Here is a 16,296-nt window from a genome sequence, read left to right on the forward strand (position 1 = left end):
AAGGTATTACATAAATACCGTTATTACCAGTTCTATGAATAATTACCCTGCAAACTCCTGAGTGGGGCTTTGTGATACAAGTATCCTAAATTTATCCTAGGTCAAAGAAAACGAGTAAGATTAAAAATATAATATAGGTAATATATATCTCATATATTATAATATATAATTTTAAGTCCAGGGTGGCACAGAAGGAAAAGAAACGTATTTATTTAAATTTTTATTTAATAAATCACTAAACAGAACAAAAGAACAAGAGGCTTAAGGTGCAGCATGAGCTCAGGGGGCAGGGGGATTCTCACAAAAGATTCTGATCATTAATCACTTTTGCATATTTAGCATTATGATTAATACGTGCATAAAATTTCATTCTGAGGTTAAGACACTGTTGTTCACCTAGAAAGGATGCACCACCTGCCCTGGAATCATAAAATAGATTGTTTTAAGCATCACTTCTACATAATTCCTTGCCAACTATGTGATGGATAGGAACTGGATAGAACACTGGTCTTGAGACTGGTGCATAGTTGAAACCACAGCAGGGAGATGCTTTATAGTCAAGTCCTTGGACTCAGGAGAGCCACAAAGATACCTCCTGCACTGCCTCCTCCAGTCTGTCGCTCAACCTAGTCTCCCTTTGAAAAGCCTGGCCCACCAAGCCTGCCAGGTAGGTTTCACCTGAAACTGAATCTCCCCACGTTCTCTGTATACATTGATCTCGCTATCCCCATTACCAGAGATGAAGGTCAGATTCTCCCCTCCACATGTCACCACCAATTTAGCATTGTCCTGCAAAGTTGCTGGCTCAAGTGGAAATTCCTGCAAGGCCTTGCTGAGGCAACTCTGCAGCTCCCCCAAGCATTCCTGGGTCTTGGAGATGTTGGAGGCCAGGTCTTGGAGGACACCACTGATGCTGGCAAGACTGAGTGGCAATGGATGGCGGCCAAGCCTTGCCATATGGACTTCTGGAGTGGCCTCATCAAGTATGTAAGATGCCATGCCGTTGATCCAGACCACCTCAATGCGGATTTCCCCTTTTCCAGACACAAACTCCTGCCTTGTTCCATTACACTGGAGGATCATCCTGGCATTCTTCCGTACCATCTCTGGCTCCTCAGAGAACTTCTGAACAGCTTCAGCCAAGCAGTTATGCATGGCTCCCCAATGCGGTTCTTGATTCTTGGCATCAAGTAGGCTTGCAAGGCTGAGATTTTTGGCTGCTGTTGTGTTCTCCCCAGCTTCAAGTGAAGGTTGCTGTTTCCATGGGGAACAGAACAGAGCTCCAATAAAAGCGAGGGCAAGGAGGGTGACAAGGGCGAGGAGAACTAGAATCAAAATCCAGATTTTTCTTTTGACTAGGGGCCTAGTAGTCTGAGTCATAGTGGATTTATTGGAGAAACGGGGCACACCACAGTCTACGCTGTTTTTGATGTTAAGCCAGGATGGTGCAGAGCTTTGTGGAAGGATCCCCCAAAGTTTCTCTCTGTACGAGAGTCTCCGTACAGGTATGATCTTGCTGTCGTCTCCATCATCCAGGAGGGGCTCAAACAGGTTGCTGTCATCCCTCATGCTGGTGAAATCTGGGAATGAAAAACAGCTTAAAATGAATGTATTCACACCAGAATGCACCCCTTCGTATTAGTACTTCTTCACACAGTACATAACTGAATTCTTTAACCATTTGTTTTCTGGTTTAAATTCTTTTATCTGTGGCATTTTATCTTCTAAAGCTGCTTTGAGACTTTTTTCTTTTGTATAAAGTGACTAACAAATGTAATAATCTACATCTGTACTGAAACTGTTTCAAATATGTTTTTGTTGCTTTATTGTTTGTTGTTTGGTGGCGTGGGCTCCTTTGGGAGGAAGGGCAGGATACAGATTTAAATAATTAGATGATGATGATGATAACAATATATTGCATTATTATTATTATTATCAACAACAACAACAATAAATGCATTTATATCCCACGCTTTCCTCTAAGGAGCTGAAGGTAGTATACATGTTCTCTCCCCCTGTTGTCCATTTCATTCCCACAACAATGCTGTGAGGCAGATTAGGCTAAGAATCAGTGACTAGCCCAAGGTCACCCAGTGAGTTTCACAGCTGAGTGGGCATCTGAACCCTGGTTTCTCAGGCTCTCGTCCGACACACCGACACAATAACCACTACACCACACTGACTCCTCAGAGGTAAAAGGTGGGATATAAATACAATGATAAATAAATAAAACGGTATGAAAAACAACCCATGCTTCAATCTCCCTTCAGCTACAGTGATCATTGGTACATCGTCTAGGTTGTTGCACTGTGTCCTGATCGTACCACCACATCGATATTCGATCTGCACCAGTTATTTTATTTGTTTCTGGGCCCAATTTAAGTTGTTCTTGCCTTTAAGGCCCTAAATAGCCTGTCACCTGGGTATGTGAAGGATAGTGTTCCTCTATCTGTTCCTTCCCAAGTGTTTCATTCAACATCAGGCGCTCTGCTCTAGATTCCAGCTGGAGGGTGGTGGATATCTATAATGTGCAGCGCCTTTTCAGTTGTGCTGCCAATCCTATAGAACGCCCTTCTTGGGAAGCCTGCCTGAGCCCAACACAGAAGATTTTTAAATGCTCAGTCAAGACCTGACTTTTCAGACAGGCCTCTGGCATGGGCCGAGAATGGTTTGGGTGATTTAACTTTCTCTCCTGTGTTATGCTGGCTTTGCTTCTTTCATTTTTGGTTGCTTTCATTTTTGAGGATACTGTTTTGGGCTGTTGGTCGCATCCACACCATACATTTAGAGCACTATCATACCACTTTAAACAGTCATGGCTTCCCTCCAAAAATCATGGGAACTGCAGTTTATTACAGGTGCTAAGAGACCCTTAACAAACTATAGTTCCCATGATTCTTTGAGGGAAGCCATGACTGTTAAACGTTGTAGAAGGGTGCTTTCAATGTATGGTGTAGATGTGACAATTTCTCCAGGGTTTTGCTATTATCCTTACCAGCGACCGCAGAAGAGGGGAAAGCAGAGCCAGAAACAGGGGCTAAAGCTATGAAGATGCGGGACACAGTAGAAACGGCTGTAGCAGCAATAGTTGCTAGGGCAACAGAGGGGTGGAACCAGCTAGGAGGAAAAGAAAAATGGAGGGGTAGTATGGTGCTGTTGCCGCAGCAATGGAAATACATATCCCTGGTATACAAGACCTGGATGCTTCCTGAGGGAAAGGACTTCCCACTGCTCGTGCCAGAAGGCATTTAAAGGCTGGCAAAGGAAGCCCAGAACACTCTCAGGTCTGGGAGTGTCCGGCAGCAGCAGTAGGAGGGTACTGTAAACCCCCCTTCTGGAGCTGAGGCCACAGGAGGGCAAGTCAGCTCAGAAACTGGGCACAGGCCCAGCATGCACTTCATAGGGCAGAGCAAGAGGCCTGCACTGCACCCCCTCAGGTGCAGCGGAATAGACCATTCTATAACTAGTGATGAAGTAAGATTCAACCGCCAGTCTGGCTGGCTTCAGTGGGGCACCATCTTGTCCTTAGTTAAGCAGCCAAATTTCCCAGGGTGGCCCTGCTTCGAATATTACATTTCAAGTTTATCACACAAAATGTGCTATTTCTTAAGCAAAACATTTCAGTTCAACTGCTCTGGGCTATTGGGGGAAAAACGTTTCAGCTCATTTAGACCGCGTGTATATTTTGCTAACTAAATACAAGACAAATAAGCATGCTGAAACAGATCTCAATTGATTTAGAGCAGCCAACACCCCCCCCCCAAAAAAACTGGCACCACTGGAGGGAGGCAATGCTAGAGCAGTGAGACATATAAAGATGTAGTGGACAACCTCCTCTTCAGATGGTTACTTTTACATCAGGAACATAGGGATCTGCCTTATACTGAGTCAGAACCACTGGTCCATCTAGCTCAATATTGTCTACACTGACTGGCAGCAGCTCTCCAAGGTATGAGACAGGGGACATTCCCAACCCTCACAGAAGGTGCCAGGAACTGATCCTAGGACCTTCTGGGTGCAAAGCCAATGCTCTACCACTGAACCATGCCTCTTTCCCCTACTTGTGGTTCACAGGAGTATTTAATTCAGCAGATGGGGAAGCTGCAGATGCTGCTGGACCACAAGTTCCATAAACCCTCACCATGCTGGCTGGGGCCTGATGGGAGATGAAATCCAACAACATCTGCAGGTTTCCCATCCCTGCTCTCATGATTTCCTTCGTTTATTTCTCATGCCACGCTGATATTTCCTTTGTGGTGTGCAACTTTTACCCGCGTGAGGGCTGGCCGATTCTGACTGGCCACAGAGGACCAACTGGGAGGTGGTAGAGCCCAGGCTTTGCATGCTGAAGGTCCCAGGGTCAGACCCTGGCATCTCCAGTGAAAATGACAGGAAAGACCTCTGCTGCAGATCCTTGAGAGTGCCTGCTGCCAGTCAGAGTAAGAGACAATACAGGGCTACAGGGATAAAAACTGAGAAAAAGGGTAGGTGCATACCAAAGAAAAAGACCCACAGATTATCCTGCTACACATTATCAACAACTTCAGTAAATACCTCTGCAGCTGCAGAGGCGACAAGGGAGCCAACTGTAAATAATCTAGCCTGGTGAGAAGCCCCCCCCCAAGCTGCATCAATGCTAGGCTGCTGGGGTTCCTTGGAGTATAATAAGACAAGGCCTGTACCAGCAGCTGGAATTTGATTCTCTGTTCACTTTCTTCTTGCTTTGTATTTATGCATTTACGTCTAGAATATTTCTTTTGTAATATTGAATTTATTCTACATTTGCTAAATTGTTAACACTTGCTTATTTATTTATTTATTTGATTTATATCCCACCCTTCCTCCCAGTAGGAGCCCAGGGTGGCCAAAATTGTTTAAATTTATCAATATGTTTTGTAAACTGCTTTCTCCCCCAACCCTCCCTTCCATGTTTTGTATTTGATAATGAGTGTTTCTTGTAAGCCACTTTGGGCACAGCTCACTGTGGAAATGCAGCGTGCACACACATGTACATGTGTTTATGTATACTGCATGATGCCTTATTGTTCATGAACAAATGCTTACGTGTTGCCCCACTCAGCAATGTAAGTATGAGATGAGAGACTAGAGCAGGTATGGGGAACCTTTGGCTCATCAGGTGTTGCTGAACTACAACTCCATTGGCCATGCTTGCTGGCCCTGACAGGAGTTGAAGTTCAGTAACATCCGGAGTGCTAAAGGTTCCCCAGGAAGGGGGCTGAATGCCGAAGAATGGCTACTTTAGCAAATGGCAGGAACAAACTTTTAACAAAGCATCCTCAAAAAGACAATTATTTTTTTATTATTATTTATTAAATTTATATACCGCCCGACTAGCGATAGCTCTCTGAGAATAAGATAGGGAATAGTAATTGACCAAGAGCAGGGAACTGAAAATTAAACAGGAACAGCTAGAGCATAGGAACTCACAATGAGAAGGAAAACTACTATTGCCAGGCAGTTATGAAAAGATACAGGAGCCTTGCCTGAAGAAAACCAGTAACCATACTGACACGGGATCCTACCCATTTTTTGCACAGCACAACCAATCATAGAACCAGGCCATTAAAAGCCTCACAAGATTATTGCAGGAGGAATTTAATCACATACTGGAAACTTAGGTTTGCACAATTATTAAAGTGGATTGATGTGCTCTGGTGCAACAAATCCACTTTTTAAATAGGACTTTCCACGGTTAGGAAAGTGACAGGGAAAAGCACTAAAAAGTGTGGGAAGACGTGTAACCTCCCCCAGTGTTTCCCAACCTCTTTTTATTTTTTTGTTGCTGGACTGCAACTCCCATCAGCCCCAGTCAGCATGGCCAATGGTCAGGAATTATGGGAACTGTAGTCCAGCAACAAACAAAATAGCTAGCCTATTAACTCTGCGCAAGCTTTGTTCGAGCAAATTGGGATGAATCCTCAATAAAAACCAGATATGGTATAACCTCCGCGCAAGCAAATCAGGGCGGATGGTCAGTAAACAGGTCGTCTGCAGGAGCCCTAGCACCCTCTTATTTGGAAATTAAGAAACGTTAACATTTCAACAGGATTTACTTCCTGGTCAATGCTCTTATGATCAGACCATTAAGGAGGCCTCCAGCCACACACACACGCACACCCAAAACAATGAAAACTAGCTCCGCTTGCAGTATCTTTCCAGAAAATGGCAGTGGAGTTAAGTGCTCCGCTCTCTCTCGTTTTCGGCCCGCTGAAAGGCTTTTTAGTGATAGCTCCATAGCTACCTATGCAACGCGAAGCAGCAAAGCGCACACGTAGGCCCTTATGCTCGATCTATAAAGGAGCAGTGGAGCGAGGGAAGAGAAGACGGCGAGCGCGTATAATGGAAATGACATACAGGCGAGAAAGAACTATTGCCCGAAAAACAAGAAGAGAAGGAGAGGAGCAAGAGGAAGCGCGGTGGACTGCATCAGACAAGCAAACAGACAAACATTAGCAAGAGGAGATGTCGATTTACCACTCTACCCCACCAACGTGGGGCTCAGCTCTTTTCCCTCTCGTTTTCACGCAGGCTTGCTTTCACCTCCGCAGTCTCAGATATTCCTCCCTGCTGCCCAGCCCCGTTACGGTCTAAAGCGATCACTCCTCGTTCCAGCCAATGGGAAGCGATCCTAGAATTGTATTGGTCATCTGGTCTTAAGAGAGGTGGAGGAGGGTCTGGCAGGCGGAGCGTCAAGGGACGGTGTGTCTTCGCTTCAACCTTACCGGCAAAAGAACCCTTTATGTGCGCAGAGCAAGACTTCACGCGCAGGATTATAAAGTCACGGGGGGGGGAATCAGTTTTATGACGTGGGATATGCAACAAACGGGCTGTCCTTGTTCAGGGTTACAGCCAGCCTGGCCCTTTTCCAGGTACTCCATTCCATTCACCCAGCCCTTTTTCTGTTGTTTTATCCCATCGTTCATCAGCATTCTGTGGCCAGTGAGCATGCTCAGTCTTCACTGGGCTGTTTGGGGGGTTTCTCCTTTTAGGTTTTTTTTTTTTTAATTGGCTCTGCATAGAAGTTTCTAAAGACACTAGATCTTCAGGTTTTTCCTTTTGAAGGGGGCACGGGGCACACTGGATCCTGGAATGCGTCACTGTCTTTCTGTTTTCAGGCAAAATCTTAAATATTAAGAAGGGACAAACCTTTGAGCAATTAGCTGGCACAGAAGTCAGCATTTTCCCACTCCCTGACTATCACGTTGGAGCTGAAACAAACCCCTTTTTCAAGAAATTATGATCCCACGACCATCATTAACATCATGATTTTTTCTTCTAGTTTCTTTGAACAGAAGCTAACCTGACCTAGGTTAGTGGCAGAGCATCTGCTTTGCATGCATAAGGTCCCAGTTTCAATCCTTGCCATCTCCAAAAAGGGCTGGAAATGGCCCCTGTCTGAAATCCTGGAAAGCTGCTGCCAGTTAGCATATACAGGACTGAGCTAGATGGACCAATGGTATGAATCCATATAGGGCAATTTACTATGTAATTTATAATCCCATCTGAAGACTCCCCCACCCCAATTTTCATCCTAGCAAACTGGATTAAATTTAAACAGCTGGTCTGTAGATGCAAAGTGGGCATTTAATAACAAATCCTCTTAGGTTGCAAGTCCTGAAGCAGGAAGCTCATGGGTCTAGGAAATGAACAAGGGACAGAAAGTGTCAAAAATGACAGATCTTCGACCATCCTCCCAGCCTCAGTTCTTCATACCAACACTTCTTTGGGAGTCTTGGATCAGACATTTCTTTCAGTCTGCACCAATACCAAATCATGCTTTGGTTAACTTGATTGGACAAAGGTCAAACCTGGGCTCTGCTCTCAACGGAGCTGCTGGTGTACCCTGGGATAAAGCAAGTAATTTTCTTAAGAACCCATTCTGAAGTATTTCTCATGAAGTGACATTGCCCTCAAACCAGATCTTGGACCCAAAACACATTTGGACAACTGCTTTGCCTGCAAATATTTGTAGAACTGGCTCCACCATTTGACTGCATTTGGAGGGGGGGACTTTAAGATCTGTTGTAAAGTTTTAGGTACCATCACTTTGACTGCTTCCAAGTGGATTGTCCATTTCACTTTAATATTAAAATACATTCCCAGATTGTTAATGGAACTGCACTGCTCAAGAGAGCAGCCATCCATTAACCACTTATGCTTTCTATGACCTTTCCCCAAAACAGCTATCTCCGGCTGCAATCCAATACACACCAACCTGGGAGTAAGTCCCATTGCACCCAATAGAGCTTACTTCTGAGTAGACATATATTGGATTGCAGCCTTAGCTTTGGAATAGTTAACACTTAAGATATTCTGTCTTGCAGAAAGAACTGAGTTCAGTTGTCACAAATCTATCTGGTTAACAGATAACAGAACTACATTGTTGGCATGCATCAGGACTGGAACATTGCTGGTTTCAAGAGTAGTGGAAAAGAAGGCAGGGCACTGCACTATTAAAAAAATAAATAGAAAGGGTCCACAGTACATCATTGTCGGACCCCTTGACAAACATTAATGCCTTCTGCAAGATGTCAGTTTAAACCCCCTCTTATCTGAGTAACATTGTTCTGGTGGAGTTTTTGAATTAACCAAAGTAACCTTTTATCAATATTTGTATTAGCAAGCTTCTCCTATTTACTGAGTCAAAAGCTGAGGTCAGGTCTATAAACGCTTCAAACAAACTCTCAGAGGGTCCTTGTATAGTTTTTTTAAAAAATTAAATGGTAAAGGACAAAACATTCATCAATAGTGCTCTGGCCTTTATGAGATCCTCTTTGCTCATCACTGTGCTTGCTGGTTCCTAAGAAATTAATTTATGCAAAAGATACCTAGGGTATAGTTTAGATCATGGGTACGTAACCTCAGAGTGTTGAATTCTGATGATGACTCTTGCTTGCCTGGATATAGATGGGTGTTTGAGTGTGTGTAAAAACTAGACTACAAAGATAATGTTTACATTTATTGCTGTGCTCAATTTTGCCTCTTGCCCTACTCACCTCTGGCATGTGGCCCCTGAAAAGTTGCCCAGAAGGGAATGTGGCCCTTGATCTGAAAAATACTCCAGATTTAGATCCTACAATCAGCAGTCTTATTGGTCTATAGCTCTTGGGAAACCCAATTGTTACCTTTTTAAAAAATTGACCATCCTGGGGGTTAAATGCCTGTTGAACTGATGTATGTAAATTGTTCAGAAAGCAGGGGAACCTACCATTCAGGGTTGCTCTTAAATGACTCAGGGATAACATATCGCCTCCTGCTGCTTTTCCTTGAATCAATATGGCTAAGCTAGTTTCCTCTGATCCATATGACCTACCTTCCCTAATCTGTCTAAATAAGATATTAAGTATCAGGTGACCAGGATAAGAGGTAGCATACCTGTGGATACCAATTGCTGGAGAACAACAGTGGGAGGGAGCCATTGCACTGAGAAATTGTGTGTGTGTTATGTGCCTTCAAGTCGAATACGACTTATGGCGACCCTATGACTCAGCAACCTCCAATAGCATCTGTTGTAAACCACCCTATTCAGATCTTCTAAGTTCAGGTCTGTGGCTTCCTTTATGGAATCAATCCATCTCTTGTTTGGCCTTCATCTTTTTCTACTCCCTTCTGTTTTCCCCAGCATTATTGTCTTCTCATGATGTGCCCAAAGTATGATAGCCTCAGTTTCTTCATTTTAGCTTCTAGTGATAGTTCTGGTTTAATTTGTTCTAACACCCAATTATTTGTCTTTTTCGCAGTCCATGGTATCCGCAAAGCTCTCCTCCAGCACCACATTTCAAATGAGTAGATTTTTCTCTTACCCACTTTTTTCACTGTTCATCTTTCACATCCATTCATAGAGATTGGGAATACCACGGTCTGAATGATCCTGACTTTGGTGTTAAGTCATGCACTGAGAAATTAATATGATCAATTAAGGTTTCTTTAATTAGATTGCAACTGTAGTAATAATAAATGTGTGCCCATGTTAGTCTATCGCAACAAAAGCATCCTATGCAGGGATGTCTCAGGGGTCTTAGAGTCCTTACTTTTTTTGGAACAGTGTCCCAGCAGTGTCCCTATATCTCTAGCATCATATGAGACAATCAGCATGAAAAGGGAGTGTGCTTGCCACTGAGAAGAGTCTTCTAACATGCTTACTTGTACTTTCCTGCTGATTGGAGCCAATCAGAGTGAAAGGAGGTGCATCAGCAACTGAGAATTTTCTTCTCAGCAGAGAATACTCTCCCCTTTTATGATAAGAGGCTCCTAGGGATTCTGTCATTGTGGGAGAAGGCATTACCAAGGATCTCATTCTCAACCCAGCAGCAAAAGTGGTGGTGGTGACTGTGACTAACATGAAGGGACCCTTCACTTCTAAATTTGCCACTACAGTACTGGTGCTGTGGCACCTTTAAAGTGCATGGTTGCAATTCCAGCCATATTTACTGAGGAGTAAATCTCATTGTGACTTCCAAGTAGTCCACTCGAACCTATTTCATCAGATAATTATTTTATTAAATAATTGCTAAATTATTAATATTGCTAATTCATTGCCAGCTCATTCAAAATGATGTCATAGGGTTGTATAATAAAATAATTAAAACATCATACTGTCTCTCACTGTGAAGGGAGAACATGACAATCACAGCCAGTAGCCTTATCCTTCACAAATTTCTCTAACCCCCTTTCAAGTCATGCAAGTGGGTGCCCATCACTGCATCTCTATGCCAGGACAAGCTTCATGTACTCAGTGTTGTCTCAAGCAGCTGTTAGAGGAACTAGCTTTTACTCTGAATATATTTAGCTTTTTAATCTTGTATACTAAGTCTTTGTTTTTATTTTCTGTTTAACTGTATTTGTTTTTATGTCATATATGTTTTTGTGATTTATTATTGCCATGTATGTATTTTACCCTATGCTGTTTACCGCCCTGAGAGCTATTTGCTAAGGGCGGTATATAAATGTAACCAAATAAATAATAAATAAATAAATTCATTGAAATTAATAGACTTAAGTTAGTTATGGCCAATCATTTCAAGGAATCTGCTCTGAGTAAAAGGTAGCTGAATACACTCAAAGGTTGGCAATTGTAGCTTTCAGCATCAGAACTCAGTGTTGGATTGTGTAGCATTGGGGGCAGGGGGACAGCATCTTGAGCATGGAGCACCTTCCCCTCTCCCTGAGGAACGGCAATCATTCCCTCTCCTCTTTCCCAACTTGGTTTTGAGGGGTCAGCCCCTAAAACACATCTCGAGTGCCTCTGAATATATGGAGAGTGCCAAGAACCCACTGATCTCATTACTGTGCAGGTTTCTAGGTCCAAACACCAGCAGCTTAAGGCTGGTGCTAGCCCCTGCAGCACCATTTCTGCAAAGAAGCATCCAATTACCATCTCAATTAGGAGCCCCGTGGCTGTCACTTTTGGACTGCATATGTGCTAGTTGCTTTCTGAGGATTCATATTCGGTCTGTCTAGCAAGGGGCTGTCAGTACTGACCACAGATTAAAAAAATTCTCTTTTGCCTTCTCAGCCAGGTATCCCATAAGTCCTTCCTGGTTCAGATGCAACCACTGCATTCTGAGAGGTTTCAGCTGCCACCCCTGCAGTAGTGGTGACTTCAGCCTGTTCACATGTTCACACCTTGTCCTGAGCAACTTTGCTTTGAACTTTTCAACACCAGCTGAGACACTGGCAGGAGGGTCTTCCTGCAGAAGCTTTTAGCAGACCCCTCCCTTGGTAGGTGCCTCAATCATGCGCTTTTGTCTGCATCTCAGCTCACGAAGGGGGGTATGCAGTCAAGATGCCACAAAGCCAGCAGGGGTGGTGAACCTGTGGCCCTCCAGCTAGTGCAGGACTACAACCCCCCTCACCCCTCACCACTGGCCACAGCGGGGGGGGGGGGCTCAGGTTGATGGAGACTATAGTCCAAAACATCTGAAGGGGCATAGGGGTGGGGGAAGTTGGTTGAAAGCAGGGATTGCAAATCTTTGCTCTTCACCCTTAGCCTACTCTTTGGGGGCCACACGCCAGGGAAAGGTGTGGCTGCTTCAAATGCTTGCATGCACGCACTCATGCAGAAAGTATGATGTGTCACAATAACTCTTTGGGAGTCCCAACATCTGAAGCGCCAGAGGTTAGCCACCCTGGCCCCAGGACAGAACTCTGCTAAAGTTCCTGTTATCATTCTACTGCTTCCACCCACAAAGGAAAAAAACAGCAGGGAAGAAGTGGGCTGGGGGGGGGATTGTCATTGGGAGGCATGCTGGAGGGCAGGAAAAACCCTAGCAGCCTGCTGCCTAGCCTATCAACTAACAGCAAACTCATTCTCCAGCTGGGGACCTTCATGTAGGTCTTTCCCGACCTTTGGGTCCCCAGATGTTGCTAGACTACAATTCCCATCATTCCTGACCATCAGCCATGCTGGCTGGGGCTGATAGGAGCTGTAATCCAACAACAGCTGGGGACCCAAATGTTGGGACAGGCTGAGTCAAACATAAGGAAGGGTCGTAGATCAGTAGTGGAGCATCTGCCTTGCATGCAGAAGGTCCCAATTTCAACCCCAGCATCTCCAGGTAGGGTTGGGAGAGAACCCCGCCTAAAACCCCAGAGAGCTGCTGCCAGTCAGTGTAGACAATACTGAGCTAGATGGACCAATGGTCTGATTCAGTATAAGGCAGTTTCCTGTGTTCCTAAACAGTATCATCCATGCATAGGAGACCGATAGCAGCAGGCCTTAGGGGACCCCCAAGATTTACCAAAGTAGGGGGGAAAGCTCAAGGTGAGGACTGAGCATGCCCACAGGCCATCGAATGCTGGCTGACTGTACTAAGTGGTGGTGGATGGAAGGGAGTCTACTAGAAAAGGGCATAGCCAGGGACCCTGGCCAGGAATACTCCATACTGCAACATTTTGTTGTAGGTCTCACTTATCACTCCCTAATAAGCAATCTCCCTTGTAGCACCTCTAAGAATACATCTGGTGCAGTTTTCCGCTGTGCTATGAAGACAGAAACAGACATTCTGTATGCATGACAGTTTTATTGACATCTTTCGTTAAGTATTGTACACGAGTACACAAGTGCAATCAATTGCCATAGAAGAATAAGAGCAAGTGAATACATTCAGATAAATGAATACATTCAGGCCTATTTATCATTTTCTACACAGATGGACACTCTAAAAATATTCAGGCTACCAATGGAAAGGGAGGGTTTGGATACAGGACCAAGTATATACTATGAAGTTTTATCAAGCAGCTCAGGAACAAAAAAAATGGTTCCTATGCAAGTTCAAGTGAAATTAGTTAGATTGGTGCAGCAAGGCATCTGTGACCAGCCTCCCATTCATTCCAGTGGGGTATGTGCAGGAATGATTTACAGAAGCTTTTCTTGCAAGCCAAATATACATTTCTGATTTTTGGCACAGCTTAACAGCGCTATTTAGGCAACCAAAAGAACTTGGGCTGATATGCTTCACACATACCCAACACAAAGCTTTCTAAAAACACAGTTTGTCCAATCATCACTAGCAACTTAAATCACCAGGGATACCACCACAGTTATCGGCAGGCTCACATGCAATATACAATGATAGGACGCTGCATTGCATTTGATTATTCTGAAGCGCTGGAACAAAAGTGTCAGTAAAATGAAGAAATTAATAAGTGATGGTGTATTTGCTATCTCACACTGTCAGCTTAGAGAAAGTGCAATGGTGCTACCAAAAAACCCTGTCAGTTAACCATCCTGAGTATGATTACATTAAAACCCACCAGTGGGATTTGACACATAGAAGAGACCCTCTTCAATACACTGCAGTATTCAAGATCATATTGAAGAACAATTAGCTTCGGCTACTTCTGTTTATCAAGCATGGCTGAAATGGAAACACAGCTGAAGCTAGAGGCAGCTAATGGCACTGAACCTCACATTTATTACTTCACCCTTGAGTTTGAAGGTGAACCCATCCTCACTAGAGGTCTTCCATGTGGCACTAGGAGTAAGATGGACAAAAGCAGAGAAGTGGTCATCTCTAGAAAAGAAAGCTAATTACTTTTTTATTTCTGAGGAAGCTTCAAAAGCCTCAGGAGTCTTCCCAGCTAGACATACTGAAGGCTTAATGTCTTGATGCCAAGAGGCTTCTTCAGATGACTCTGGGGCTCCTTGATGAGTAAGGCTAGATCAAGGCAGGTCATATTTTAAAATAAATCACATCTTCATCCAAGGGAAAAAAGACATCCACGAGCCAGATGGAATAATTTTTTGAGAACTGTTTGTAGAAAGAGCAATGTTTATCTGCAAAGGTAGGATCTCCAGTACTGAGAATCTTTTATATTGTACAGCTAGTTATTTCTGTAGGTGCCGAAAGCATTGTTGTCAAGCTGCAAATAAGAGTCAGGCACACTTTGGATGGTGACCAGGACAATCAGTTGGCTATTTGGACGAGAACTTTCAACCCCAGTTGGCTTCATTACCAACTTGGTTGAGTTCTTGGGTGAACTGAGAGAGGATGTTCATCTCTTGCTCAATGGCTTGGACCTTATCTTCAATGGTGGACATGGTCTTCTGAAGCCTATCCACAAGATTCTTCAGCGTATCCTGGTTCATCAAGACCATTCGAAGAGCTTCTTGGTTCTTCAAGATGGCATCTGACCAGAACAAGACACTCATTTATACCCCACCATTACTCCAAAGCTGCCTCAAGTCCCTACATGGCTTCCCTCACACCTTCCCTTTCATCCTACCAACAACTCTTGTTAGGTAGGTTAAACTGAGAGACAGCGGCTGGCCCCCTAGTAAGCTTCATAACTGAATAGGGATTTGAGCGTGGGCCTCCCCAGTCCTAATTCACTACAGACATGGGCTCTCAGATGTAGTTTAAAGCAGCCTTCCCCAACGTTGAGCCCTCCAGATGTTGCTGGACTAGCACTCCCATAATCCCTGCTCACTGGCCACGCAGGGTGGGGTTGATGGGATTTGCAGTCCAAACATCTGGAGGGCACTGGATGGGGGAAGGATGGTTTAACACTGGAGTTGCTCATCTTTTTTGTGTGCTTCACTATTGAAGTGGAGGGGTAAGGAGAGAGAGAATACAAGACCATGAAGTCCAGGGCCTAAGTTTACTTAGCTGTACCACTGGAAACAAGCACAGAACTTCAACGCTGTGTAATCACGATACATTTAAAGCACATGCCTTCGCCCAAAGAGTCCCGAGAACTGTACCTGGTTAACAGGGGTGGAAATTGTAGCTCTGAACTACAGTTCCCAGGACTCTTTGGAGGAAGCAACGTGCTTTAAGTATGTTTTAAATGTGCACATTTAAACCCACACCTGTCAACAGGTACTACTTACCAAGCATTGGCATGTACCGCTCCCTGCTGTTGCCCAGATGCATCGCAGAGGCAGCCCTTGAAGGAGAAGTTGTCTGCAGCTGTTGTGGTGGGGGTGGGGGTGGGGGCGGCTGCAGCTGACTTGACTGTGCTTCTTCATCACCAGGGACCTTCTGGGGGCTGCCTTGATGTTCTTCACCATCTTTAACAAACTCATGGCCTACTTTAAAAAAATGCAGTCATGCATAAGCAGGGCCAGCCCACACCATTAAGTTGCCTGAGCCAAAGGACAAGATGGCACCCACCTCCATTTCACGTACAGAAGCCAACTGGTGTGGCAGTTAAATCTCATTTCAACAGTGGCCATGGCACAGCCCCATCCACCACAGGCTAGCCTAGGGAGGGGCAGATCATGTAAAATACACAGCTTTGCCCCCCTGACAGATGGGAATGGCTGGGGGAGCTCAGGAGGAACAGCTGGAGAGGTTTCCATAACTGCCCAGGCGTCCCAACGTACAACTGATGTTGTAAGCCGCCTTGAGCATGGCTCAGCTGTGGAAAGGCGGCATACAAATAAATGATGATGTCCCTCTGTCTAACGGTGGGGCTGGTCATGGCTGTTATACATTTGATGGCTTAGGCCAAATCTGCACTATACATTTAAAGCACTATTATACCACTTTACTAGTCATGGCTTTCCCCAAAATCTCCTGGGAGCTGCAGTTTCTTCAGGATGCTGAGAGTTAGGAGACCCCTATTCCCCTCACAGCAACAATTTCCAGAGTGGGTTAACAATGAATCCCTCTTCCCTGGTAACTCTGGGAACTGGAGCTCTGTGAGGAGAATAGGAGTCTCCTAACAACTCTCAGCAACCTTCACAAACTACACTTCCCATGATTCTTTTGCGGAAGCCATGACTGTTTAAAGTAGTATAATACTCCTTTAAATGTATATAGTGGGCAT

The 16,296-nt window shown here is 44.5% G+C and overlaps 1 protein-coding gene across 2 annotated transcripts; it reads right to left on the reverse strand.

Annotated features, from left to right (window-relative positions):
• Positions 1 to 207: 207 nt before the first annotated feature.
• Positions 208 to 6,919, reverse strand: LOC133380885 (uncharacterized). 2 transcript variants are annotated; one of them, XM_061619054.1, is made up of 2 exons: positions 6,496 to 6,919; positions 208 to 1,580 (listed from the first exon to the last, which is right to left on the reverse strand). In XM_061619054.1, exon 2 carries the CDS (start codon positions 1,567 to 1,569, stop codon positions 622 to 624), a length of 948 nt encoding a protein of 315 aa, XP_061475038.1. In that variant the 5' UTR covers positions 1,570 to 1,580; positions 6,496 to 6,919; the 3' UTR covers positions 208 to 621. The 2 variants fall into 2 exon arrangements, with proteins under 2 accessions (XP_061475038.1, XP_061475039.1); XM_061619055.1 differs by lacking the exon at positions 6,496 to 6,919 and adding an exon at positions 2,996 to 3,062.
• Positions 6,920 to 16,296: the final 9,377 nt, after the last annotated feature.

Source organism: Rhineura floridana, chromosome 3, assembly GCF_030035675.1.
Source record: "Rhineura floridana isolate rRhiFlo1 chromosome 3, rRhiFlo1.hap2, whole genome shotgun sequence".
Taxonomy (NCBI): domain Eukaryota; kingdom Metazoa; phylum Chordata; class Lepidosauria; order Squamata; family Rhineuridae; genus Rhineura; species Rhineura floridana.

Coding starts and splice junctions, on each gene's coding strand:
- LOC133380885 (XM_061619054.1), bottom strand. CDS start 1,569: ATGAGGGATGACAGCAACCTGTTTGAGCCCCTCCTGGATGATGGAGAC.